At 45.5% G+C, this 26,271-nt stretch overlaps 1 protein-coding gene across 3 annotated transcripts in view; it reads left to right on the top strand.

Annotated features, from left to right (window-relative positions):
• Nucleotides 1-518: 518 nt before the first annotated feature.
• Nucleotides 519-26,271, top strand: part of TCERG1 (transcription elongation regulator 1) — a 31,618-nt gene continuing 5,865 nt past the window's right edge. The window contains exons 1-15 of one of the 3 annotated variants that reach the window (XM_065643849.1): nucleotides 519-653; nucleotides 1,648-1,873; nucleotides 5,478-5,630; nucleotides 5,832-6,069; nucleotides 8,652-8,894; nucleotides 12,615-12,677; nucleotides 13,950-14,150; nucleotides 14,682-14,797; nucleotides 15,791-15,879; nucleotides 16,781-16,941; nucleotides 17,221-17,287; nucleotides 18,303-18,438; nucleotides 19,399-19,488; nucleotides 20,238-20,356; nucleotides 22,415-22,565. In XM_065643849.1, the coding sequence (XP_065499921.1) occupies nucleotides 565-653; nucleotides 1,648-1,873; nucleotides 5,478-5,630; nucleotides 5,832-6,069; nucleotides 8,652-8,894; nucleotides 12,615-12,677; nucleotides 13,950-14,150; nucleotides 14,682-14,797; nucleotides 15,791-15,879; nucleotides 16,781-16,941; nucleotides 17,221-17,287; nucleotides 18,303-18,438; nucleotides 19,399-19,488; nucleotides 20,238-20,356; nucleotides 22,415-22,565 (2,142 nt within the window). In that variant the 5' untranslated portion in view covers nucleotides 519-564. The remainder of the gene's footprint in view (nucleotides 654-1,647; nucleotides 1,874-5,477; nucleotides 5,631-5,831; nucleotides 6,070-8,651; nucleotides 8,895-12,614; nucleotides 12,678-13,949; nucleotides 14,151-14,681; nucleotides 14,798-15,790; nucleotides 15,880-16,780; nucleotides 16,942-17,220; nucleotides 17,288-18,302; nucleotides 18,439-19,398; nucleotides 19,489-20,237; nucleotides 20,357-22,414; nucleotides 22,566-26,271) is intronic. The other 2 variants (XM_065643850.1, XM_065643851.1) reach the window with 2 other exon arrangements.

The following is a 26,271-nucleotide window of genomic DNA, read 5'->3' as shown; positions in this document are numbered from 1 at the left end:
CCCCGCTGCGGCCGCGGGGCGCCGGGCCGGGACCGCGCCAGCTCCCCATTGGCCACCCACACCCTCTTCCGCGCTCGCTCATTGGCTGCTGACCGGTAACGGGGCGTTGCCCCACCCTCATGCCCCGCCATTGGCTGCTGCTCGAACTCCGCCCCCGGTGACGTAACGGGACGCTTCTGGTTTGGATTTTGTGGTTGGGAGCGCGCAGCCAGCTGCGGGATGTGATTGGTGCACGTGTTCCGCCCGCTGATTGGATGTAGCTCCCGTCCTTTTTTTTTTTTTTTTTTTTTTTCCTACGGCCTCTTCCGTCTTACGCGAGGCCAGTTCCGGTTCTCCCTGCGGGTTACGCCTCACGTGACCCGAGCCGCAAGCGGCGCGGGACGCCCGCGCGCATCCAATCCCGGCGCGCCTGGCTTCCCTCATTCAAAGTCGGCGGGCGCGTCGACCAATCGCAGGGCGCGCCCGCCCCCGCGTGCGCGGACGGGCGTGTGGGGCGGCCAATGGGGCGCGGCGGGGCCTGGCCGGGGCGGCAGCGGCTGGGCTCGGCGGCGCTGCGAGGCGGCGATGGCGGAGCGGGGCGGCGGCGGCGGCGGCGCGGGGGCCGGCGGCGGCGAGGGGGAGGCGGCGGCGGAGCGGTACGGCAGCGAGCTCAGGTACGGCGCGGCGGGCGCGGGCTCTGGCGGGGCCGCGGCCTGGCCCAGCCGGCACGGAGCGGCCTTCCCGCAGCGCTGCCCGCGGGCCCGGCCTGCGCCCGGCGCGGGAGCGGGCCCGGAGCTGGGCCGGGGCCGGGGCCGGGGCGCGGCCCGCGGGCGGGGTGGGGCGGGGCCGGGGCGGGCGGCCTGGCGGGAGCTGCTCTCGCCGCCTCCATTTTCTGTCCCCGCGTGCGGCGGCGCTGGGCCGGGTCCCGGGGCCGGGCTGCCGGGGGCGGCGGGCGGGCCGCCCGGCGGGGTCCCCGCGCCAGCTGCCGCCGACCCCGCCTGCTCCCCCGGCCCGGTCGGCCGGAGCGGGGCAGCCGGGGCGCTGAGCGGAGCGGCCGTTCCCCTCTCGTCCCCCCGTTCCCCCTCCGCGGGTGTGCGCGGCACCGAGCGGGGCGCAGCGGTTCTGAGCGCAGCAGGAGAGCGTGTGCTGGTTCCAGAGCTGAACGCTCTTTCTCTACGTGCATTTACACGGCTGGCTGCACAGAGGGCTGGGCGGCACAGCGGGTGAGCGCCGTGGCCAGAGTTTAAATCAGAAGTGTGAAGGATGTACGTAGTTCAGACAGACACTCGTGCTTCAGGGTAACGGAACCCCCGGGCAGGACGGACAGACGTGGAGGTCCCAGCCGTGGCACAGGCGGGAGGCAGCGGCAGGTCCCGCTGCAGAGCTCAGGCAGCGCTGATGCGGGTCCGCAGTGCCCGTCTGCCCTCATCTCAGCTCCTGGTTATTTGTTTCCATGAGTAAAAGCTAACAGTTGAGCACTAATAAACTTGAATTCCAAAGGGGAAGAAACTTGAAGTAGTCGCACACTTTGTTTATTCAATGTTGACTTTTTTCCGCAGCGTTTTGATTTTTATTAGGGTTTTTTCCCTGGTTATTGTAAGAATTTGGTTTCCTGCAGCTAAGCAGCAAATGAAAATGAACTTTGTTTCCCTTTGGCCTTATCCGCAGGATGGCTCAGCAGCAAGCACTGAGGTTTCGTGGCCCAGCTCCCCCACCAAACGCAGTCATGAGAGGCCCGCCACCTCTCATGCGACCACCTCCGCCTTTTGGGATGATGCGGGGTCCCCCTCCACCACCTCGCCCCCCCTTTGGACGCCCTCCGTTTGATCCGAACATGCCTCCGATGCCACCTCCAGGAGGGATCCCTCCGCCAATGGGACCTCCACACTTACAGGTGAAGAATGGGAGATTCTCTTGGTTTGTTGAGTTGGGATTTAGAGATTTCTCTTGTTTGTTTTCACATGTGGAAATAATGAGACACATTCAAATGGATGCAAAAATAGCAGGGCATGGTGAAAACATACAGCTTCTGTATGGTGTTATAAAACGAATGCGTACCTGCGGTAGGTAAACACAACCTGTTTTGCTCCTGGAGGCAATTCTGAATTACTTGGTTGTGCAGTTGGGGAGCGCTCACCAGCAGAGTCGTTACTGAAGCCTGGCGTGGCATGTGTGCCTTGTGGCCGTGCAGAATGCGGGATGGGGCTGTGCTGGGGTTTCTGAGCGCCTTGCAGCAGGCACGGGAGGGACACATCACCCCCTGGGCTGATCTGAGCTCTGCTGGCGCGCAGCGGGGTGACGGGGACGCGCATGGTCTGCCAGGGAGGTGCAGCCGTGTCCTGCATGGTTCCAGCGTGAGCCACACCTGCCATGAGTGGTTATTATGGTCACCGGGGCTGTCTGGGTGGGCAGGCAGCAACGCTGGGAAGTGGGTGTATAACCAGGGAGGAGGTGTGTGTTGTTTCAGCACTCTGTTCAGGAGGGTGTATCCTTAGTAGAGCCCCGGGAGTTGTCAACACAATGATAAAAATTTAACATTTGGGAAAAAAATCTTCAGGGTGTTTGACTGGAGCATCTGCAGGTGGCCCTTATGCTGACATCAGTTTACCCTTGGCAGAGGGATGGTGCTCTTCATCTTGCATTTATTGTTTTGTTTTGTTATTTTTAAAACTTAAGAGCATTCCTAGCACTTCCAGGGTAGCGCGAGCCTCTTGGGCTCAGGTATGGTAGATTTTCATCATGGTGATGTAAGCTTAAGTTCTTTTGCCTACTTTTCAGAGGTTCAGAGAGTTGGAAAGGTACAACACGTTTGTGAGTAAGAAATGTGTTGTTTAATAGCACTGTAGGCGCACAGTGCTGTCAGTGTAACTGCTCTGTGGGACGGCAGGCAGGCCTGCGAAGAGCTGAATCGTTTGTATGGTTTATAAACAATGGTTTAAATCCACTGTTTGTCATAGACTAGTGAAGACTTCACTGCTGTGAAGTTTATTTTAAAATGTAGGGCTGTGGGCACAATGGAAAGAGTGCGCTGCCGTGGGCCATTTCCTGGTGCTTTAGGCCCGGCTTTGTGCCCGGTTTTCAGCAGCAGGGCTGCGGGAGTGTTGCCCACGTTGCTCTTGCTGCAGGTTCAGTGCACAGCTCTGCACGGCCGGGCTGAGCTGCAGGAAGGCGTGAGAGGAACCAGAGAAGCAGCGAGAGTGTGAACAAGGACTTAAGTTTAATTTTGTGTGCTGTCATCATCCTGAGCATGAGATTTCAAGAAGAAACCAGCGCATGTTGTCCATAGCAGTTTTCTCTCCATCTTCTCGAAGGTAAAGGTGCTGTTAGAACCTGGAGTGCCCAGGGAGCTGTGTGGTAGCTGTTAATCACCCTGGTTCTCAGTCGAACCGAAGTCCTGCAGAGCTACAGCCTGAAACAGTCCATGTGCGGGATGTGAACAGCCCCGCTCAGCTCACTGTCCTCTTTTCTCTTCACTCAGCACTAGGGGCCATGTTCTATGGTATGTTTTCACGTTCAGCCTACATTTATTTATGACTATTTCCACCTACTGTGCCTTTCCTCTGGTGCTTTCTGATTCCGTTTTCCCTCTTGCCTGGCGTTAACGTTGGTGTGCCAGGCACTGCCGTGACAGCTCTGGAGTGATGAGGAGTGTCGGAGCGTGCAGTGGGACTCGGCTGAGGGGAGAGCAGGACCTCGCTGCTTTCTTGCAGTTTCAAAAATCAGCCAGAGTTAATTTGAAGCCCCAGCCTGGCTGCTGATGTCTCCTTGAGTTGTGCGTTGGATTTATCCATTGGATGTACTTCAGCTCTCAGCTGTTGCATCATTGCCATTTTATCATGCCCTGCAGTGAGCCTGTCTTCTACAACTCAGTACCGTACATGGAATCCATGCACTGAACATGGCTGAATTTTTCATGCCGTGTCAGCACTGTGCTCTGCTCTGCACCAAATATTTGGTTTTTAGCTTCTCATCCTGCTCCTGCCGCGAGGGGAGACACGACGCTGACAGGTCCTGTGGTGGCAATGGAGGTGAGGGTGCGTTGGAGCAGGGCCAGGGTGTTGTGGACCCCTCCGCGCTCCCAGCGCTGCCCTTTTTGGGGACAGCAGCAACAGCAGGCAAGACGTGAGCTCTACTGGGTTCTTGTTACAGATTGTAGAGCAGTGAAGAGAAAGATCATCTTGTGGCCAGCTGGAGGAGCTGTGGAGAATCAATAAGGAAGGAAAGAAAGGCTATAGTGACCTTAATGGCTTTTTTGTTTTGAGTTCTGTCCATGTGCTCTTGACTTCCTTTATAATAGTATTTAACAAAAATCGGAGCTGGTACATGAATTTAAAAAGCAGTTTAAAATATTTCTCTTACAGCAGAAATTTTGGTCTTGGGGAAATTTCTGAAAGAAACCAGATGCAGACGGAGAGTGAGGACGTGGCACGTGCTGGAGGCGGCTAGGTGGGACTGCAGCTCTCGGAGCACGGGCGCAGCTCAGGGCCCGTGTTTGTGGCATGTCACACCGAGTCCCCGGTTCCCATGACCCGGGATATGCTGCGCGGTCCCAGCTCACAGGGCCCGGTCCTGCCTGTGTGGGGTGCGAGGCTGGACAGGTTTCACCGGGGAGCTGTTCTGGCCTTGCCTTTGTGAAGAGGAATCTTTTGAATCACAAGTTCAGCTCGAACTGGAGTGATGGAGATAACTGGGTCAGCTGTGGGTGTATGCAGAATAAGTTAAAGAACTCGGTGGATTTTATTGACTGTCTTTTTTTAGAGAGAGGTGTTCACTAGACTTGTTACGCACAGGAAATTTCAGGACAGTCCAAATAAGCAGGTAGAATAAAATAACTTAATGTACCTTGAATTAGAAAATAGGCATTCAGACTTCAGGTAACAGTGGTGTGTGGGGCAGTTCTGGATTTCTTATGATGATGTAATATTGAAAATGTCATTTGATGGTTTTATTCTTTTTTTCTTAAATTTGCACCAGTTAGAATTTTAGTTAATGGGAAATCGAGAGGTATAATGGATTGTAATGAAATCTGCTGCTCCGCTATGCTGCTAAATTGGAAGCTTACTTGTAATTTTTTTTAATATGTATGTTTCTTCACTGGGAGGGTCGCTGTGTAACTGGTGTATCTGATTCACAGCTGGGATGTCTGAGGAGCAGTTCTTCAGGAACAGTTCTTCCATTCTTTCTCACATTGGGATATTTTCTCCTTTTCAGGATAGGAGTTTTCTCTCACCCCACTTCTTTTCATGCCGCTTTTTCTGATGTTTACATTTATGTGGGCATCTCGGATGTGAAGCTCTCGCTGCAGCTGCTCTGCCAGAGTTGGTGGCTTGTCCGGAGGTGCCACCTCTGGGCTGGTGGCATCAGATTGTTAAAGAAGCTCTCGGGACTGGGAGAATTAACCTTGCTCTAGTTGTGCTGTCTGGTGCTCTGAGAAAGGAAAGCTCTGGTTGAAAATTGTATTATAGTTATTATGGTCGTTCTTGTTATTATATCTTTAGAGACCACCGTTCATGCCTCCTCCCATGGGCAGCATGCCACCGCCCCCGGGTATGATGTTCCCTCCAGGGATGCCACCCGTCACTGCCCCGGGAACACCGGCGATGCCCCCAGCTGAGGAGATCTGGGTAGAAAACAAAACTCCGGATGGGAAGGTGAGCTGGTGACCAAAACAACGAGGTGACGGGTGTTTGCTCCCCTTGGGAGCGTTTTCACATAGTCTTGTGCTGTGGTAAAATCCTATGCTCCTGTCTGTCCTCTTATTAGTTATTTTTACAACAGGAGGAACCGGACCGTTTGTAAATGCTTCTCCTCCAGGTAAGCAGTTGTTTGACAGTGACATTCTTAAATCGTAGGTGTATTTCTATAACGCGCGGACACGCGAGTCGGCGTGGAGCAAGCCGGACGGGGTGAAGGTGATCCAGCAGTCGGAGCTGACGCCGATGCTGGCAGCGCAGGCGCAGGCCGTGGGCACCTCCACACCCACCACCAGCAGCCCCGCGGCTGCAGCCTCCCCGTCCACCTCCTCCAGCACGCCGGCCTCCTCCACCTCCACCACCACCACCGCCACCTCGGGCTCGCAGACCATCTCCAGTGAGTACCAGCACGGCTCGCGGCTGCGCGCTGGGGGATGTTGCCCGGGGAGCTACTGCACTGAAAACTTGGTCTCCAGGAGGAAGCTGTTTGCACAGGAAGTGGAGTATGAGTTTAAAGTACAGTATTTAATCCAGAAGAACTTTGCATGCAAATGTTCCCCTCCCAGTCTGAAAGTTATTCTGGCAGAGTAGCACTGAATCAGGATGCAGCCTTTGTCTTTAGGTCTTTGTAGATTTTTCTTCTGCTGTTATCACATAATCTCAAAGCTATTATTCATCCCTTTCCCTTTAAGTAAAGCTAAATTCTTTTAAAAGGTATTTCAGAAGCAAAGTTAATTTGAGGTAGGAGTTACAGTTGTAGCATTTCCTCTTTGTTTCCAAAGTGGCCTCTGTTGCTGCAGAGGCTGGATCTTGGGGTGCTGCTGCTGGACAGCACAGAATTGGCTGGTTGAGGGACAGAACTTCTTCTGGTGCATTACTTTTAATAGCATTATTCTCCTGATTTAAGCCTCATTTGCTAGAGCTGCAGGAAAGAGGAAAAAGAAAGTCATTAGAGCCATTATTGTTGCCTCAGACCTTGGAATAATAGTCTGAAGATCACTGCTTTTTATGTGGGCTGAGCCTTTGCTTTTAAGGCTTTTCCAACTGAGGGAACCTCAAGAGGGAAGAGGACTAAGCTTAGGCAGCGTGCACATAGCGTATGTTTGTACCGAGTATCTGCACACAATGCAAACAGGCTGATTTATCCTGTACTTTGGCATATACGTGCTCATGAAGTGCAGAGCATCTGGAGGTGTATCTGCCGTGCCGTCGGTCTGTCAGCACGAGGCTGTCAGTGCGGCTGTGGGGCGCAGGGCTGGCGGGGTTCGGTGCTGCCGCGGCCCCGCAGCCCCGGAGCTCTTGTTCTGCAGTCGGAATCGTCGTAGCTGCGCTGGGTCAGGCCAGGAGCGAGCAGAACAGGAGCAGCTGCTGAACTGTTGTAACTCCAGCTGTAGTGTCTAGTGCATCCCCTGGAATTATTTAATCTGTTTCCTGTAACAAGTGAGACAAGTCAAACTTAACTCACCATTTAACCCGAACTTTATGGATCTGTGTATGAAAGGGAGTCAAATCTACGTACCCCCAAATGATGCATTCAGTTAACTCTGGAGGGAGGACAGATCATTAGAGTAGCAAATACTTTGTATTGCTCAAAGCATTTTAGAAAGGTAACTTAATACTGCGTTCAGCTACTTTGTGGAAACAGGGTCTACTCAAACCGCTCTGGTGAGTGACAAGAGCCGGGCAGGAGGTGAACCTTGGCTTCTGGCTAATGCCAGGCTTTTGAGAACTGACCCTGCAGTTGAAATAGCGCTGTGTGCACCTTCTCTGAAGCAAAATTTCCTAATATCGAACGCTGAGAGTCTGTTCCACTTCCGCCTGTTCTACCTGCTGAACTTTCTTTGCTTTTAAGAACTGTTACTTTTGGTGTCTGTGCCTAGGTGATAAAATTTTATCATTTAAAGTAATTTTATAACTCCCAGACTTGGCCTGTAAAAAAACCTTGGGACTTCTGGGTGAGCTTCGTTCTTGTCTGGTACTGATTTGCCTCAGGTCTTACAACAAATCACATACTGACTGTCTGCTCTGTTTCCCTACATTTTAGGCAGTGCTAAGAACTTGCACCCTTCCTGAAACACTTAACAGATCAAAAATCTATATTTAAATATACGTTAATGCTGGTATGTTATTAGAAATGCTTCTGGTAGTCATTAAATACTGAAGAAAATGCACATATGTGTCCATATATAACACAGTCGTAAGTCGATGTGGTTTCTTTTTTTTTTTTATTAGCTCATTTTTACAACAGTTCCTCCTCCCTTCCACAAAATCTTACAGTGTACATTTTCAAGGCTGGCCGATGAGTTTAACCGGTCATGTTTCTGGTTCCTGTTTGCCAGTGCTTTACTGCACAGCAGCATTTATTCTTGTTGAAGTGCTGATTGTGGTCATGCTGCAAGGACTACAGAATGGAATGCTAGTAGCGTATTTTCCCACTGGGAGGCACTGAAGATCAGGAAAGTCCTTGCAGCTTCTGAACAAAAGCACTTTCCTTTTCCTTGCTTATTTACACATTTTTAATTGGCGTTTTTCCATTCTTGGATCACAGCTTGATAAGCACAGTTTTAGACACTGTCATGCACATGCTGCTGCTGTTATTGTTAAAAAGCAGAACCTGTGTTCATTTAACGTAAGAACAATCTTTTCCCATTTGAAACTCTCTGTAATGTGCTCTTTTTATTGTTCTGAGCAGGGATACAGAGGCTCTGTTTGTCCTTGGTACACTCTTGCTACTGCTGTACAGACTTGCCAGGTGTCAAGAATGGGACAAAGTAAAATTGGAAATTGACTTTCTGTGTGAATATTTAATGCTACAGAGAAGGCAAAGTGGTTTTTGTCTAAGAGTGTCTTCTGCTGATGATATATATCTAAGCATATCTGCTGATATAATAAGGTCTGTTGGGAAACAGAGCCAGTATGTTTGCAGCAAGTGTATTGTAGCGTGTAAGATACAAGGTGTTCTTTGTTTTTTTTTATCAGCACCCACCACACAAGACCAGAGCCCGAGCTCGGGTGTTTCAGTTGCCACCCCATCAGTCAGTGTTTCAACCTCTGCTCCTTCTGCTACACCTGTGCAGACTGTTCCCCAGCCAGTCCCACAGACATTGCCTCCTGCAGTGCCTCATGCAGTGCCGCAGCCAACTGCAGCAATTCCTGCTTTTCCACCAGTAATGGTACCTCCATTCCGTGTCCCCCTTCCTGGCATGCCTATTCCACTTCCAGGTAAATTGGCAAACTGTGATTGTCGTGTCCGCTACATGTCCATGTTGTCAATTTGTTTGCACTCATGTGTCCACTGTGTACGGAACTTGCCTGAATCCTCTCCACTCAGAGTATTTTCCAAAGAATTCAGGGTTAGCAGACAGACTTTTTAAATAACAAAGAACATGAAATTTTTTTGACTTCTAGTTCTTTGATATCAGAAAACAGCTGCGTTTAAACATGTAAACCTTTTTCTCTTAGATGATAGGAAAATATAAGAATCGCACTAAACACTTCTTAATCTCATGGCACGTATCTTATCTTGTCGTCCTATTTTAAAAAAAAAAAAAGAGGTTCTGGACAGAATCCATATGTGACTGAGAATATTGTAGCACTGTATTTCACTAATCGCATTATTGCCATGATTTTTTTCTACTCGCTAGATTTGGACCTTAAGTCTCGTGCATAAATATTTATTAGGACATGTTTTATGGCCAAAATAAATTAAAATAAAATTAGATATTTATAAGCAGAAAAGATTGCCCTTCAGGGGCACTAACCCAGAATGATGTTAGGCGTTCCCAGTTCTCTTGGTTTGCAACTGTCAAGTATGATGCTGACTGCTGATGCAAAATGCTGAGGTGTTAATGTAGGACCACAATGAAGGCGTTCTAAGACATTAGGGTGTTATTTGTAGGCTTTAGATGTAAAAACCACTGAGAGGAAATATCAGATGGCAGCCCACTGGTGCCTGGGTAAATCATATTTTCTTAGGTTTTTGTAAAATATTTAGATACGTAAGGAACTAGTTTTGGGCTGGCAAAATTTTGGACTCAGCTATTTGTAATTGCTGCAGAGGTTTTCCAAAGCGGTCAGTAAAGCCGCTCATTGATTAATTACCATCTCAGCTGAGTTCCCACCCCAGTGCAAAAGTAATTAGTGGTTTTTCAGTGTGCAGCAGCACTGAATATACACCAGGAGCTGCTGGTTTTCTGCTGCAAAGGGAGGTGCGAGGCTGTACTTGCACTGGATACAAATCACTTCTGGTCAGGAATTGGAAAGCAGCAGCTCTGAGCAGCAGCATCCTGGTTTGGCTCTGCAGGCTGAGCGAGGTGACTCGTTCTGTGGCCCTGGACACCGATCCTGCGCAGATGGAGGACGCCCCTGCGTCTGTCCAGTGCGCTGGGTGGAGAGTGATCCTTTAGAACGCTGCCTGGATAAAGGATATAAGCTCGAAGTAGTTAAAATGGGTATTAGCCCTGCTAACTAGGAGGGAGGATCAACTTGGAGTTGCCTCTGCTTTTAGGATAGTCTTCTAAAATAACTGGGCAAAGCTACTTTAATCTGTGATTTGCTTGAAAAGGAAACTCATTTTAAGACAGGAAAAAATACTATTCTGAACATGATGTTCAAAGCTGAACAAAAAATGGGTGAAAGATAGAGGGAGAATTCTGATGTCTGTATATTTGTGAGGTTTGGAAGAACAACAAAAAGGGTTAAGCCCTAACAGTGGTCAGCTGGATGTCCTCAACTGCAATTTCTGACGTGTCCAGCAAGGGATCAGCAGAGAGTGAAGGGTCTGTACGTGCCTTGGAGGGATATAATCAGCTACTCAGCTGTCAGGTAAAACGTGGGTGGCCAGAACAGCAGAGAAGGGTGCCAGTGAAACTGGATTTACTGGGGTATGTGCTGGCCTTGGCTTTTTTCATAAGCTCTCAGTCAAAAAGTAGTGCAACACAGAAGGAAAGACAGAGCAAGAACATCCATCTTCTCCTCCTTAAACTCACTTTTGAAAGTAATTATTGTCAGGAATTTCCTGGTAGCACGTCTTAGATCTGGCCTCTCTCCTGCTCTCACGGTGAGACGAGCCTTTGGGGTGAACCCGGAGCGCACAGGAGGGAAACCCCCCAGCCAGGTGTGTGCTGCCCCCAAACAGCCGAATTGGGTGTTTGCCTGACTACAGAATAAAATCAGTCTGGCTGGAGTTGGTTCTAATGCTTTATAAACGCTGTGAAAGAAAGGAAACCTTTAAAATATTTGACAGTAACAAGAAACTAAAGAGAAGTTAAAATGCCTTCATGGCAGCGCAGGTGAAGTCAAAAAGGCTCGTTTCTGGTTTTGACGAGCAGATCTTTGGGACTCTCAGGACCAGGTGCAGGATCAGCCAGGTTGCTCCCAGTAGCAGAGACAGAGCTGTGAACACGCCATCGACAAATGATTTCAAATTTAATCTCTGTATTATACTGTAGTAAGATGGAACAATGGAAGAGTTGATTAATGATATCTCAGATCTTAAAAAGTAAGTCTGCTTTCTCTTAATTCATGCGTTAAAAGTTAGTTGTATGTTTGGGAGTGAACTCAGCAGAGGAAACAGCTCGGGTATTTGCTGAGTCTTATCTGCGCTGCAGTATCTCTGATTTCCATGGTCCTGCAGATGGCATTATTTATACTGACCCAGTTTGAAGACATGCTGTAACTTCCTTAACAAAACGAATTTTCAGATTCATTTCCAAGTACATAACATGAAGCGCCCCCCAAATTTAGACAAACACTTCATTCAGTGCTGTTTGAGTCAATGTTTTTGTGTCTCAATTCATACTTTTAAAAATGAAACTAGTTTTGGATTCTTTAATTGAAATTATTATTAAAGAACATTACAATTCTGTTTTATCACAAATATTTTTTAAAAATAAATTGGCAGTATTTTTTATGCTTCCCATACTAGATCTGTAATGAAGAAAAATATGAATTACTTTGGTTATAAACACAGGGGTTTAATTTCACTTTGCACTGGAGGATTTCCAGCCTCAGCTGATGGAACTGAAACCATTTAAGGTGAAGTCTCTGAAGTGTTTCAGTTTCTGAGTGTCCGGACCAGACCCATGTAGACAGAATGGCCAGTTTCCTTCCACACCCTAAAGCGAAGGTTCTTGGAAGCACGTTCCCTTACCCCTGTCTAATTTCCTACTGAATTTTGCGTCTAATTGAAGAGGATTAGACGCTTCCCTCTTTGTGGCCTTTCTGTGTCATTTCTTAATGAGCCGGAGAGCAGAGCGGTGCATGACGATGCCTTTCTGAGCGCTAGTTACGCTGCTTTTAGAGCATTTTTCAGCTCGTGACATTCTTGATAATGACCAATAAAGATTACGTTTGCTGCCACTGACCTAGTGCAGCTTTGTGTCCCTCTGTTTGCAGCTTCGTTGCTTTTACCTCCTTTTCCCCCTTCTTCCACCTCCAGCCTTTCCGTAATGCCCCTCAGCTTTCCCTCTGGGTTGGACTTGGCTTTGGCCCTGCCGTGCCTTGCTGGGCTGGGCTCAGACCTGTCCTGCTCCTGCCCCGCTCGCCGCCCGCAGCAGTGGCCTGGGAACAGCAGCGGCTGCGGGCTCCGCTTTGCCGCTGTGCCGGGCCTGCCTGAGCCGGGCCTGCCTGAGCCGGGCTGTGGGAGAACAGCCCCTCGGTCCGACACTTGCCCTGCACGGAGAGCCCCGCGCCCCCTCCAATGAACTTAAACCCCTGAGTCTCCAGTGAAATGCCTTTTTTCTTTTTAATGACCTCCCAGTAATTCGCTAAACAGCTGGTTTAATGTAGGCAGAAACTGTTGCTGCAGCTTAAAATCAGTATTATTTGATCTGGCATAAACTGTTGGAGCAAAGTGATTTCCATCTCTTGCCGGGAGCCTCTCTCCGGCGGCAGCAGGAGCGCCCTGGCCGCGTCCCAACTGCTTGCTTGTCCGTTTTGCAGGTGTAGCAATGATGCAAATAGTCAGCTGCCCGTATGTAAAGACAGTCGCTACCACCAAGACCGGTAATTTTCCAAACCATCTTAGTTCGTTTTGTCTGTAAGTTGGCATGGTAGTGAATGTTGGTGTTTATCTTTTATTTATTTATTTGCTTCCCCAACTGAATGACTCTATATACTTTATTTTCAAACCAGTATAAATGCAAATATCTCATTTGGCCAGGAAATAACTTTCCCAAGTAACTGTTAGCGTTAGCTTATTTCATACGAAAAGTCCAGTACGGTTTTCTGTAACCATTGAGTTCTGTAATAACTGTGAATCTCTTCATGCCCATACTCCTCAGTTTTTAGTTTCTTGTGTGTGGATTTTTGTTTTTCCTACTTCACACGTATGGTGACATGATTGTGCTCGCATGTTGGTGTGCGTGTATGTGTGTCTTAGTATAAATCTTCATTTTTCAAACTGTGGATTTAAGAAAAGTCATTTACTAAGAATATTGTATGGCACTGTGTAATGTGTGCTTTTCCCTTATTTAAAAAATAGACGTTTTAATATAAATGTTAAAAGCTCAAAATTATGACCTTGTAGTTCTAGTTTTATCCAATTTGTTCTTCTAGAACTTGTCATTCGAAGTATTTTCAGTATATCAATTTTGTTGGGGCGAGTAGATAAATAATAGGACAATGTAGTATTCTGGCTTTCTTTAGATATTTACTTGCCATTTTGCTTTAGGATGTGAATAAAATGTGGGGTTTTTTTTTCCAATCAGTGAGCAGTATTAAACAAAACCATCACAATCTGAGATAATTTCATTCTCGTCAGTTTTTATGCAAGGCTCTGAATTAACGTAGACTTTTTTAAAGTCAGGATTTAAGGTTTGTCAGGGTTCTGCTCTGTATTACATGGCTCAAATTCAAGCCACTCTTGTCTTTTTTTCAAGAGCAATGGGAATATCTCTTAAAATGACAGTATAATTAAACAGTGGAACAGATTTTTTTTAAATGGTTGTTAGCCATAGAGATCTAATAAAGACTTTTTAAATAGAGCACGAAATTTTGAAATATTAAAGCAAATGTCTGAAAACTAAACAAGCTTTGTGCTGTGCAGAATTACACATTACTCAAAATATAAAGCTTTTTAATTTGCCTGGTAATATGGGCATTACTGACTGTAAAACACAGGAAGGGAATTTAGCAACAACGCTTTCTAATTGAACTCAGAGACCCCGTATTTACTCGTGTAGGCCGCTGCTTGGTGAGCGAGGCGTGCGAGGTGCTAGGTGTGCTCCAGCGCCGCGTGCCCCTCACGGCCCCGTCCTGTGTCCTGTGTTGTTCCAGGCGTGCTGCCGGGCATGGCGCCCCCCATCGTGCCCATGATCCACCCCCAGGTGGCCATCGCCGCCTCCCCCGCCGCGCTGGCCGGGGCTGCGCCTGTCTCCGAGTGGACCGAGTACAAAACCGCCGACGGGAAGACATACTATTATAACAACAGGACGTTGGAGTCGACCTGGGAAAAGCCCCAAGAACTCAAAGAAAAAGGTGCTTTTTCTTTTTTTAATACAGCTGTATTCTGGGCAAAATTGCTCAGACCATCAATGGTTGTGTTTGGAAATGTGAATGAGAATATCTCTAATGCCTTATCTCCCTTAAAAACATTTTGAAATCCTGTTTGTAAGTATCCATTTGAGTTGCTTTTGAGTCTGAAAATTAGTTTGTTTCCCACTGTATTGTAGGAGTGTTTGGTTCTAGAGTTGCTTCCAAGTCCTGTGACACTTGGGTCAATGTGTGTTTCCACTTTGCATACTCACATCTTTGAGAAGATCCCAATTGCAGAAGCCTGGAAAGTGAGGGAAAAATCAGTTATTCTAAAGACTTTAAACCAGGGAAGAGTGAGATCATTGGAATGCTAAATTTCAGATACTCAGAACCTAAGATTTGGAACGTGAGCAAAAAGTAAATTACCTCCCCCATCCGCATCCCTAAGTCACATTCTGCTCATATTTTGTGACAATTTGTTATGGTTCTATGAAGGTTTCTTACAATAGTAAGGAGAATTCTACCTTTATTCAGAAAAAATGGAAGAGAAGATTAAAGAGCCAACTAAAGAACCTTCGGAGGAGCCTTTACCAATGGAGACAGAAGAAGAAGAGCCAAAAGAAGAACCTATAAAGGAGCTGATAAAGGAGGTAAAAGACCTTGCACCCGCATGGTCAGTGTGGGCACTTTGCGTCCTGCCCAGCAGGTGTGGGTGGCTCTGCCGTTCCTGCGCGGCTTGGAACGCCTGCCCTTGCCCGCTGGCAGCTTGTATTTTACATGAGGAGAAAAGGACATTTCAAAGAAAAATACAGACTATGTGAGTTAAGAAGTTAGTAAGAACATGGAAAAATGTTAGCTAATTACATAGACATGATGTTCTCTCACTGATTTCAAGGTGTTCAGAAAGATGAAACTTGTCCTGAATGTTTGAAACCTAAAGCTGACACATTCTCCATGTGGTATAACTGTAAGTTTAGTCTGTTAGGAACACATCCTAGAAAATGTCTGTAGTGTTTGCATTGCAGTAAACAAAATTAGCTTCTTCCTTGTAAGGCATTTTGTCATGCTGAGGAAGCATAGTTCTTGAAGATGCTAAGGTGTTTGTATAAAAAAATAAAGCTTTTATACTGATTTCTGTGACCTTCAATGTACTTAGGCAAAAGCACAGAATTCAGTTGCTGTTTTTTATTACCGCTCTACCCTGTTTACTTTAGAGGTAGTTGCTAGTTTGCTTATTTCTTCTACAAAGGTTGTTGCAGAGGTTTTGCTTTTTCATACTCTGTGTTTAATTTTCAAGTAATTTAATTTTAAGAATAAATCACAATTTCCTTGTGAGAAACTTTACCCTTGCCCTATATTCAGGGATTCACGCTGGTCTAGGAAGGCATTCGAATGAGGATTCAATGAAGTCAAAGTTAAGGGAACGCTTAGAGGTTTTCTGAATTGAGATTTTTGAATATTAGTTGCTGTCTATGTGTTGCAATTCCAATGCTTGTGTTTTAAGCATGGATGAAGTGTAATTGTGAGCTGGCTTTCAGCATTGTTTCCAAAGATATTTGCTTGTTTCAAACAAGTTAGTTACTTTATAGTACATAATTAACTAGCTGTCATTGCCCCATCCTGTAACTTGTTTTTCCCTTGAGGATCCAAAAGAGGAGGAGATGACTGAAGAAGAAAAGGCAGCTCAGAAGGCCAAGCCGGTTGCGACCACCCCTATTCCAGGCACCCCGTGGTAGGTGATGTGTTTCCCCACGTCCCGCGGCTGCGGGTGGGTGGGCAGAGCAAGCGGCCGCGGGTGCACGTCTGTCCTGGAGTGTCTGTCCGGAGCGACGCCAGTTCCCCCGGCCCTGTCCGCATGCCGCCAGCGCTCACCATGGTGCGTGGTGTGGGTACGGTCTCTGTGCCGCACACTGCATCGCGTGAGCTGCGTTACCATATGGATTCCATATCCCAGCCCCTTTGTCTGCCACTGATTCCTCCTGAGCTGGTACCAAATACTGGCCAAAAAAAGTCTTGGCCTTTTTTGCCTCGTGCCTTGGGGAAGGGATGGGTGCAGCTGCTGGCCAAGACAATCCTTGTCCTGTTTTTTTAATCTGTTTTTCACCTGGCATAGATACTCACCAGGTACCTATGTGTGTAATGTCATGATGAGGTTACTCTTGCTGTAGTATTTGTAAATCATCTTCATGTGTTTACATGACCAATGCAAACATCTTACTGATGGGAAAGAGATGTTGTTTTAATTACTGCAATTTACCCATCAATGCTTTTTTATTAATGTTTGATATTTAAAACTGTCTCACTTCAAATTATCTCTGCAGTTCTTTCATCATTTATAAAATTCTGGCAAGACCATTAGGTTGCTTTTTCTCATATTTTGGGGGGCGCTGAAGAGATGAGGTACGTTTTATCTCAAAATCTGATTCGGCTGTCTACAGCACTTTTCTAGAGAAGAGCTGATTATACTGCACCTCCTGATAAAACTAATTTTTAAAGTTGCCCTTTCCCTGTGGCAGCAGAGCAGCGGTTGGTGTCTGGTGTGACAGCAGCAGTGTCGGGGGTTGTCGCTCCAGCCTGTGTGTCACGGTGTGCGGAGCGGTGACCAGCGCTCCTGTCCCACTGTCCGTCCCCAGGTGTGTGGTGTGGACAGGTGACGAGCGCGTGTTCTTCTACAACCCAACCACCCGGCTTTCCATGTGGGACCGACCAGATGACCTCATTGGAAGAGCTGATGTGGACAAAATTATTCAAGAACCGCCTCACAAAAAAGGAATGGAAGAAGGAAAAAAACTTAGTAAGAGCCATCTCACTGCCTTCTTAAGAAGTCTGAATATAATTTATCACTTACTTTGTGTTGATTCCCAAAACTAGTAACATTTAAATAAGTGAAGGAAATGTGAGGACATATGGAAAAATGTATATAGCCTTGGAATTTAAGAAGCCTGGTGGGAATGCAAATTTATACACTATACACTATTGCTGCACACGTCCTCTGTTTTGCACAGGGTTTCATTTGCGATTTACAAACTTTTCATAAAGACAAAATCTAACGTATTATTGGAATCTGTTACAGTTAGAGAAGAGCATGAATCTACAGAGGAAGCAAATGAAGATGAGCCTATTAAAATTAAAAAGCGCAAGTAAGTTTGCTTTTTCAATACTAAGTAATCTGTGTAGAAAAAGAAAGGTTTTCATCTGAGCAGTGTGTATACTGTTGTATTCAGCAGAGTGGAACAGGAACTAATGGGACTGGTGAATACAGTCATCAGCTTTCTGATATTTCAGTAGCTCTATAATTTGATATTCATGTATAGAGGAAACAGCATCTCCTTTGGAAATAGTTTGCAATGGAAATCAGTGGTATAACTTGCTGAAAACAAGGAATATTTTGAGTGCAGTTTATCCTAAATAGTTTGCTTCTGTTGCTCGTTTATCTAGCTTGTGAATTTCTGTGCAGAGGATTTTGTTGCCAGAAGATCCGGCAATCTAGATTTTCATGATTACTCTATTTTTGCTGTCTTATAAAGGTTTGAGTTTTGTTTAGGCCTTTTGGTCTGTTTTGCCTATTGGAAGCACTATATGTCACTTTACTCTGAGTTACACATGATGTTTTAGAAGTAGTTTTACCAGTTTAGTTGTTGTGTACTCTTAGGGATGATCACACAGTTGTTGCCATTAGGGCTCTGAGTTTGTGTTTGCGGGGAGGCGCATGCACTCTCAGTAAACACAACCAGCACGCTTTTCCAGGGATGGACGCGTGTGTGGGTGGATGGATGGGTGGATGGAGGCTTCACCAGCGTCACAGCGTTTTCTCTGGTAACAGCTGTGAGGTGTTCTCAGTTTGAACTGGCTCCATAGACAGAGTCTTTCACAGAGCCTTGTGGTCCTGAGTGGGAGATAAACAATTAGTGCAGCTCCTGTAAAATCTGTTGCGTGTCTGTGTGAACTCCTTGGAGTCGTTTGTTGGCACGGGAGTTGTTGAGGATACCCCGTGCTGAGCTCTTGCTCTACCGGCGTCTGAGGGAACAAACGCTTATGCGGGTTGTTGAGCCTGCAGCAGTCGGTTTTATCCCTTCTGCCCGGCTGAGCTTGGTTCTGACCCCCAGGGCTGAGCTGGTACCTCTGCAGTCATACAGTGCATGTGATTCTTTTCAGGAAAGATGACAACAAAGATATTGATTCGGAGAAGGAGGCTGCGATGGAAGCTGAAATCAAAGCCGCTCGAGAGAGAGCCATCGTCCCGCTGGAGGCGCGGATGAAGCAGTTCAAGGACATGCTCCTGGAGAGAGGGGTCAGGATAACCGCGCGTGTGTGTGAGGAGGGACCGAGGGAGGGAGGCCCCAGCAGAGATGTTCATTCTGAGCAATTTCAGCATCCATGGTGCTTTGTGTAAACAAACCAGTCTCAGCCTTCCTCTGCTTAACGGATGCATTTGGTACAAAACTCCCGATTTCAAAGTGTTACGATTCTAGCAAAGTTTAGATTTCTAAGTAACTGAAATTAGCCAGTATCAAGACAGATTTTTTTTTAAAAACTTTTTTTCCAAGTTAAGTAACTAGTTAATTGAAAGCTGCCATTAAAAATAAATAGGACACTCAAACTGGACACATCCTTAATGTTTTTGGAAATGTTCCTACATGATAAAAACTATAAGTTCCACTGTAGTCTGTACATTCTTTTCCTTAAATGGGAGACTTCTTGCTTTTAGTTAACTAAATTTGAAATCTGGTTGATACCAATCAGTTTCCATAGATAAATTAGGCTATTAGAATAGAAATTTGTGTAATAACTTCAAAATAATGGAGATGGTTCCAGCTGCAGCTTTCATTTAGTTTCAGTGACTGGATTTTATGGGATAGTTTTAACAGAGCTTAGTTAAGATGAGCTCAAACATGCTTAAATCAATGCTTTTTGTAGCAGAACTGTTTATACTCATAACATTTGAAAAACGTGTAGAGCGGGCATGGGATAGGAAAACAACAAATCTCAAGGGTTTCTTCTCATGTACTTATTTTTCTCAGTGTCACACAGTAGTAGTAATTAAGCGTGTTATTATTTAGCAGTTCTCAGAGCCAGTCAGTGTTGAAACTTGCTGTGGCAGCCTCTATCATCTATTAGTGATGGAAACTTCAGGATAATTTTCTTTCCCTCTTCTCATCAGACGTCCTATGGTTTTCAAGCAAAACTGTACAGTTTCTTATATTTGAGGAAAATTAACCATTAGTTAAAATTTTACTTTTTTTAATTAAAGGTCTCTGCTTTTTCAACATGGGAGAAAGAGCTACACAAGATAGTTTTTGATCCTCGTTACTTACTTCTCAACCCGAAAGAAAGAAAACAGGTAAAAGAGAAGTCAAATTCACCGGCTTTATCAAAATCCTCAGTCTGGTTTTGTTCCTGCCGACCTTCCAGACCAATCAATGCTGCAGGGGATTTTGGTTATGATTAGGCTTTGTCTGGAAATGGAAGAAGCCAACAAGAAAAAAAGTGAATTGATAGTTTTTATTTTTCCTATGGTTGGAAGATCTAATATTTTAATTTCGTGAAAGTTGTATGGATACAGAGAGCTCCCAAAACCTGAGAATCATCAGTATCTCTTCAAAATATTAACATAATGAATATTGTATATATTTAAAATAATATATATATTTATTTAAATAATAATATATAATAGATTTTTTTTTTAAAGTGGGGAATAAACAAAAACGCATTTTTATTGTTAAGCAAATTCTCACTCCAGAAGCTTTTCTTCAAACGGATGTAGGGAAATGGAAAGCTTCAAGAACGCAAGAAGTGTCTGCTGTGGTAAGCGTGTGAGCCAGAAAAACGTTAATGTAAGAGGAACGTATCAGAAAGTCTTCACAGGTCCCAGATTACGTGTTTAGATACAGTACACTGCATGTTGGGCAGGTTGCAGTAACTTGCGTATTCAAATACAAAGAGTCTCTGCTTCTGCTTTTTACCTCATCTGTGTTGGTTCTCTGGTGAGAGGAAAGGAAATAAAAGAAATGGGATTTTTCCTCCCTCTTGCCTGGAGCTTATGTGGCTTCAGGTCTGGATGCTTTGTGTCGGTGACTGGTGTTTTTGTAGGTATTTGATCAGTATGTGAAAACCCGAGCAGAAGAAGAACGCAAAGAGAAGAAAAACAAAATAATGCAGGCCAAGGAGGATTTCAAGAAAATGATGGAAGAAGCAAAGATTAATCCAAGGTAGGAGCTGCTTTTTTGTTCATATCCATAAGCTCTATTAGAATGAAGTATGGTGGGTGGTATCAGGTAGATCACCCTCTTGCAAAATGGGCAAAGAGGAGAAAAATCATCAGATATTGTTGAAATCTTCTTTTGCCTGCTTGTATTCACCTAACCCAGGAAATAATAGAACTTGTGACTTGCAATGATTTACGTATTAAGCCATTTTGAAGAAACCCCTGTGCTGTCCAGATTGATCCACCACAAGTTTTCTTTAATAACCCTATTTCTTCTTAAGAGTATTTCTGGGCTCTGAGAAGTGCCAGAGAGGTTTCTTCAGTTTGGAGGGGGTCGAAAGGATGTTTTTCTGGTTACAAAGTATGTTAATAATACGATAGAATGTTCTGATTGCTTTAATATAGAAATTGTTATATACCCCTCACATTCAGACCTACTTGCAGTGATAATAGCAAGGTGATGACAGTGAATGTACTAACACTCCAGATTTAATTGCTAGAATGGTTTGTTTCACAGCTTTCTCACATCGAGTTGATGAAATATGTGCTTACGTCACCAGACGAGCTCTAAAGCTTTCTCTTCCAGCATCCCTTGGCCTATCTGGCATTCATTCTTTTACAGTGAAATAACAACTCATTTGTTTCACTTCAGCTTGATTTTTTCAGTGACCTGTGTTGGAAACCTGGTGAGGTTAGCTTTTAGTGTCAGTGTCCGGTTAGCTTTTAAATGACTTCAGATCTGATTAATAACTCTTTCTTACAGCAGCTGTCTGCTCGTTAATAGGAGCAGCAGTTTCGGCAGTAGTAGGCTGGGAGGAAAGGAGGCATGGAAATGTTTTAAGAAAAGTTCATCAGTAATAAGTTTAATATGTAATTCAGAGACTAACATGGACTATTACGTTATCTTGAGTGTCCCTAGCCCCCGAGATCTCTCCGGTGTGTCACAGTGGGAATGACTCTTATCTGATTATGGGCTGGGGTGGGAAAGTTCCAGCTGAAATACTGTCTTGTTTAATCTTATCCTTTGTCTTCTGGTTTCAGTGTTTGTCTAAAGATATTGCTGTACTTCTGTGAGTGCTGCACTGGGTTTTTATCATCTCAGTCCAACATGCTCGAGAGTTTGTGTTCCACTTCACTTAAACAGCTCTTGTTCTTCAATATAGCTGTACATTCACTTTCTAATCTTTTTGAATAAGCTACCAAATTCTCTTCTTGTTTCAATTTACCCTACAGCAACAGTAGGCTGGATTTTCCAAGTCTAATTATTTCCATGCTGTGATGAAAACATTCGTATGATTATAAGTGTCTCACGTATTCTTGGGGCCAGATTTGCATCAGAGCTTGGAAAAAGCACAATAGTGGTTTTTTTCGAGGTAAGTGGCAGTACTGTATCTACTGCACAGGTTGGAATCTGGCCCTGGAGGTGAGAGAATGGTTAGGGAAACGCTGTGGGGATGACGGGTAGAAAGCCCAGTGTTGCTGTGTCTGCCCATAGTGTGTGAAATATTTCAATCTCGTGTGTTTTAAGATTAGGCTATACAATGTTCACAGGACGAGGAGAAATTGCTTCAGCCAGTGTTCTATTGTGACAAATCCCAAAAAGTGATTTTCTTGGTTAACTCTTAGCATGGTTTGGCTGCAAGTGAATGCACGTAAAATTCTCAGTTTCACAGCTGTGAAATACCTGGACAGACTGGTGGCTGAATTGCTAACCCAGAAAAAGAAGATTATTTTTTTTTTAGACAACTGAATTTTTTCATTTCTTCTTGGTTGCATCATAATCTTCCTTTCTACACCTGCACTTTCTGCAGGTAGCTGTATTCAAACCAACACAAATCCCCTACAGGTCTCTGACAACACCTTTGTGTGTGTGCCCAAACCCAACTCCTTTCTGTTAGTTCATTCGTCGAGCATCTCTATAGTGAGGCTGTAGGATGTTGCCTTTTTTGTTTTTTTAATGGTGCTCTGGCATGTATTCTAGCAGAAGAAATATTTCTCTGCTGAACCTGCTTCCCAGCAAAGACAGCTCTGCCAAATGAGTTCACTTGCCATTTTGTTGCAGAACTACTTTTAGTGAATTTGCAGCCAAGCATGCTAAGGACTCGAGGTTCAAGGCAATTGAAAAGATGAAAGATCGAGAGGCCTTGTTTAATGAGTTTATCACAGCGGCAAGAAAGAAGGAAAAAGAAGACTCGAAGAGCAGAGGTGAGAAGGTAAGGAGACTGCTTGGCTGCCGCGGTGTGAGTGGTGCGAGTGCTGCACGGGACGAGGTTTGCGGTGCCCCGGCATTGGCGCTGTACACGCTGCCCGGGCGTCCCCACGGCCCTGCTGAACTACCAGCCTTCAGTTTGCAGCTCTGCTGGCTGTTAGAGCATGTAGGATTGAGCTTACATTGATTTGTGAAGTTGAGTTTACTTAAATCATACCTTTTTTCATTTTCCTAAGCATTTAACATGATATGCTTACTGGAATAATGCCTGATTTTGTTTTTTGGGTTTTTTTTGAAGTTATATTATCCTGAAGCATTAAAAGGAAAAGGATTCTTGTCCTGTTTGGCTGGAAACCCCAGAACTGGCCATTACCTGTCTGTTCTCTAAGTGGAGGCAGTAAGAACTTGACGTTCTCTGTAGGGTACTCTGTTTAAATTTCAGACAGCTTCCGTATCCTCTCTTTCCATCTAAAAGCTGGCACTTAGGTGACTTTTTAATCTCTCAGTAAATATATCTTATGTATAAACTGCTGCTTATTAGAATGAAAGGTCAGCTATTAAAGATGAATGAATTCCAAATGTCATTTGGCCGTATTGTCAATAGGAGGGTGCAGGTCTCACCGCTGGGAAGCAGCTGCCACAGAAGTGGCATCAAATATTATCATCAACATGGGCGGCCACTTATGTCCCTGTGTGTTGTGTGAGTGGAGAAAATAACCTCTAAAGCATAATCATTTTTGACATTTTAAAGTCTACAGTATTAATTTTGTAGTATAAAGTTATTGCAAATTTCACCTAATAGGAATGCTTCTAGAAGAGAAAAATGCTGAATAACAGATTAGATTTGGGGACAATTCCCTTGTCCAATAAGTTTTGCATATTTGTTTTAATCTAGGCACTCTGGTCTAATTTGATTCTGTACTCACTTTTTTCAAATGTTGACTTATTGCTGATATTTCCGATAAATGATTGTGCTTTCAGAGGGGAACTGATGTAGTTCAAAACTAGATTCTTACATACTGTATTTTGATTATAAATATGGAGTTTTAAAGCATTCCTGCAGCTTAATAGTGCAGTTGAAGACTTAAGAAAAAGTAATTATTTGTTTTGTTCTTGCATGATTATTCTAAAGTTGAAAAGTTAAAAGAAGAGAGATTGTATTTGTTTGCTTTTGAAATAATGTTTTTTCTCCAAAAGCCTTTTGTAACCATTTTATGTATTCTGTTTTATAACAAGTGGATAGACTTTACAGTTATGTGCTGTGCGGCCTGTCAATCAGTTCAGTCTGACAGCTGTCAATCACTGACACGCAAATATTATGGGATTCCCTAGTGAGGAAAGAATTGGTATCTCTGTGTGGTGACTTTAGCCTCCCGCAGTTCCGGTACTTTACATTTTTTTAGTTTTTTTCCTTGTGAAGTGATGAGAGTTGTACCTGCAATGTGTTAACTGCCAAAAAAAAAGACTTCTAAATACACCTGAAATATTTTCAGTCTTATTTTCCTTTGACTTTGAAACTGCTTAAAACATAAAAGAAAATTTAAAGCATTTAACCTGAAGCTTTCTCAGTCTGTTTTAAAAGTCCAAAATCTTTATTTAAGGAGGATCAACTTTACAGAAATCTTTAATGTAAGGGTTTTAAATTCTATAATGTTTTGATTTTGCTTCATTGAGCTGCTGATGGGATGTGATTGCGCAGCCACCCCAGGCAGGTGGTTTGTTGGTGGGGCTGGTTGCAGAGAGCGGGTACAAGGTGCTGTCCCAGACACGGGGACACCGGTGAGCTGCCCACGGCTGTCCCAGACACGGGGACACCGGTGAGCCGCCCACGGCTGTCCCAGACACGGGGACACCGGTGAGCCACCCACGGCTGTCCCAGACACGGGGACACCGGTGAGCTGCCCACGGCTGTCCCTGGACACGGGTACACTGAGCCGCCCACGGCTGTCCCAGACACGGGGACACCGGTGAGCCGCCCACGGCTGTCCCTGGACACGGGGACACCAGTGAGCTGCCCATGGCTGTCCCAGACATGGGGACGTTCCCTCTCCTCGGGATGAGCCGCTTTCGTGGACTCGGTGACACGCTCGGCTGCAGCCGCCCTGCCGGGGCTGCCCGGGGTTGCTCCTCGGCGTCCAGAGCTCTGCGCCTTTTCTGGTGCCCCGTTCTGCTGAGTTGAGCCGGTCACTGTGTGTGGATGTGCTGAACTCCCGACACCACAGAGCTGTGATGTGGGGTTATTCCTTGGTGAGAAGTTTTTGACTCAATTTTTTGAGACGTTTTTGCCCTTCTTTTTTTGAATTGGAAACCAAATTGCGATACTTGCAGATGGCTGGAGTTAAACCTGTGCTTTAAGAGCATTAAGGGTCTGAATTGTCGTGGGTTTTTCTGGGGAGGACCTGGCCGTACCCCCCTGGCGGGCAGCGGAGCAGGGCTGGCCCGGCCGGGGGAGCTGGGGCGAGGGGCTCAGCCCGCACTGGGGCTCCCAGCTCTGCTTTGTGCCGCGGCTGCTGCCGCTGGAATACAGAGAGAGATGCAGATGTGATCTGTGCAGAAACCTTGATACCCTTACTTTATAGACTTCTGTAGTAACGTCTGGGAATTGTTTGGTTTTTAACAAATATTTCTAATGCCATGGCTTAGAAAGCTTCATATTTTTGATACTGCATGCATGTGTTAAGATATTTTGAAACAACATTCTTAATTTTAAATGAATAAACAGTTTGTTTAGCATTTTGTTCAGCTACTTTAGGCAAAAGTGATAGTGCTGTAGATGTAGAGTAACTTCCCACTGGCACTAACCAGTTCTTTTCTAATCTCTGCTTACTATCCTAATCTCTCTGAGATAGCAAAGAAAAGCCTATAAAGCCTTTTATGTTCGTATGTTAATATTGTGAAGAGCTACAATTGTTGGTGGGCCAGCCTGCAGAACATTGGTTCTGGTTTCCATTTCGTTCTTGCATTCTGTAACTAAACACGTGTTTAGAGAGTTGGGATGTGACAGTTCTCTGCAAGCCAGAGCTTGTCCGCCTGTCCATCCGCTCGCTTCCCTTACCAACCTTAGTCTTCAGCAACCAAACTGCCTTTGGTGGTTTTCTGTTTTTAAAGGGATGTGGAGAGGAGATAAGTAGCAAAAGCTGGGGACAGCCCCTCTCCTCGGTCTGGGGTTGTTAACTGGCGTGCCCGGCAGACGCTGTGTTGGGGCTCAGAGCCCAACCAGGCTGCTGTGGCACAGTGGCAGTGCCGGGGCTCAGAGCCCAACCAGGCTGCTGTGGCACAGTGGCAGTGCCGGGGCTCAGAGCGCATGGAAGAGGGCGATCAGCTGCCCAAAGAGCCGCAGGAACGGCACAGCAGTCACTCCTGCAGCTGCTGGTTCTGGCAGTTTGGATGCAGATGTGGCACTGGTTGTCTTGAGATGAAAACCACCGATGACTGATCCTCTGCCAGCCCTCGTGGTGGCTGCTGATACAGACAGAGTGCCCATGTGCCATTTCCAATTGAAAAAGGAGATAAAACATCTCCTTAAACCTTTATTTATATGTGCATATCCATCTTAAATGTAATTTACTTAATTACCTTATGTGGGTAGTTCTTTATTGGTTAGATACATCTTAAGGCTTCGCTCTTTGTCAGCAGATACAAGTATTTACCGCTGTTCATTGTACACTTGGAGGGTGAATCCGTAAATACTTTATTTGTCTAGAGCCCTG

Source organism: Caloenas nicobarica, chromosome 13 (assembly GCF_036013445.1).
Source record: "Caloenas nicobarica isolate bCalNic1 chromosome 13, bCalNic1.hap1, whole genome shotgun sequence".
NCBI classification, from domain to species: Eukaryota; Metazoa; Chordata; class Aves; order Columbiformes; family Columbidae; genus Caloenas; species Caloenas nicobarica.
This window is presented reverse-complemented; position numbering and strand designations above follow the sequence as displayed.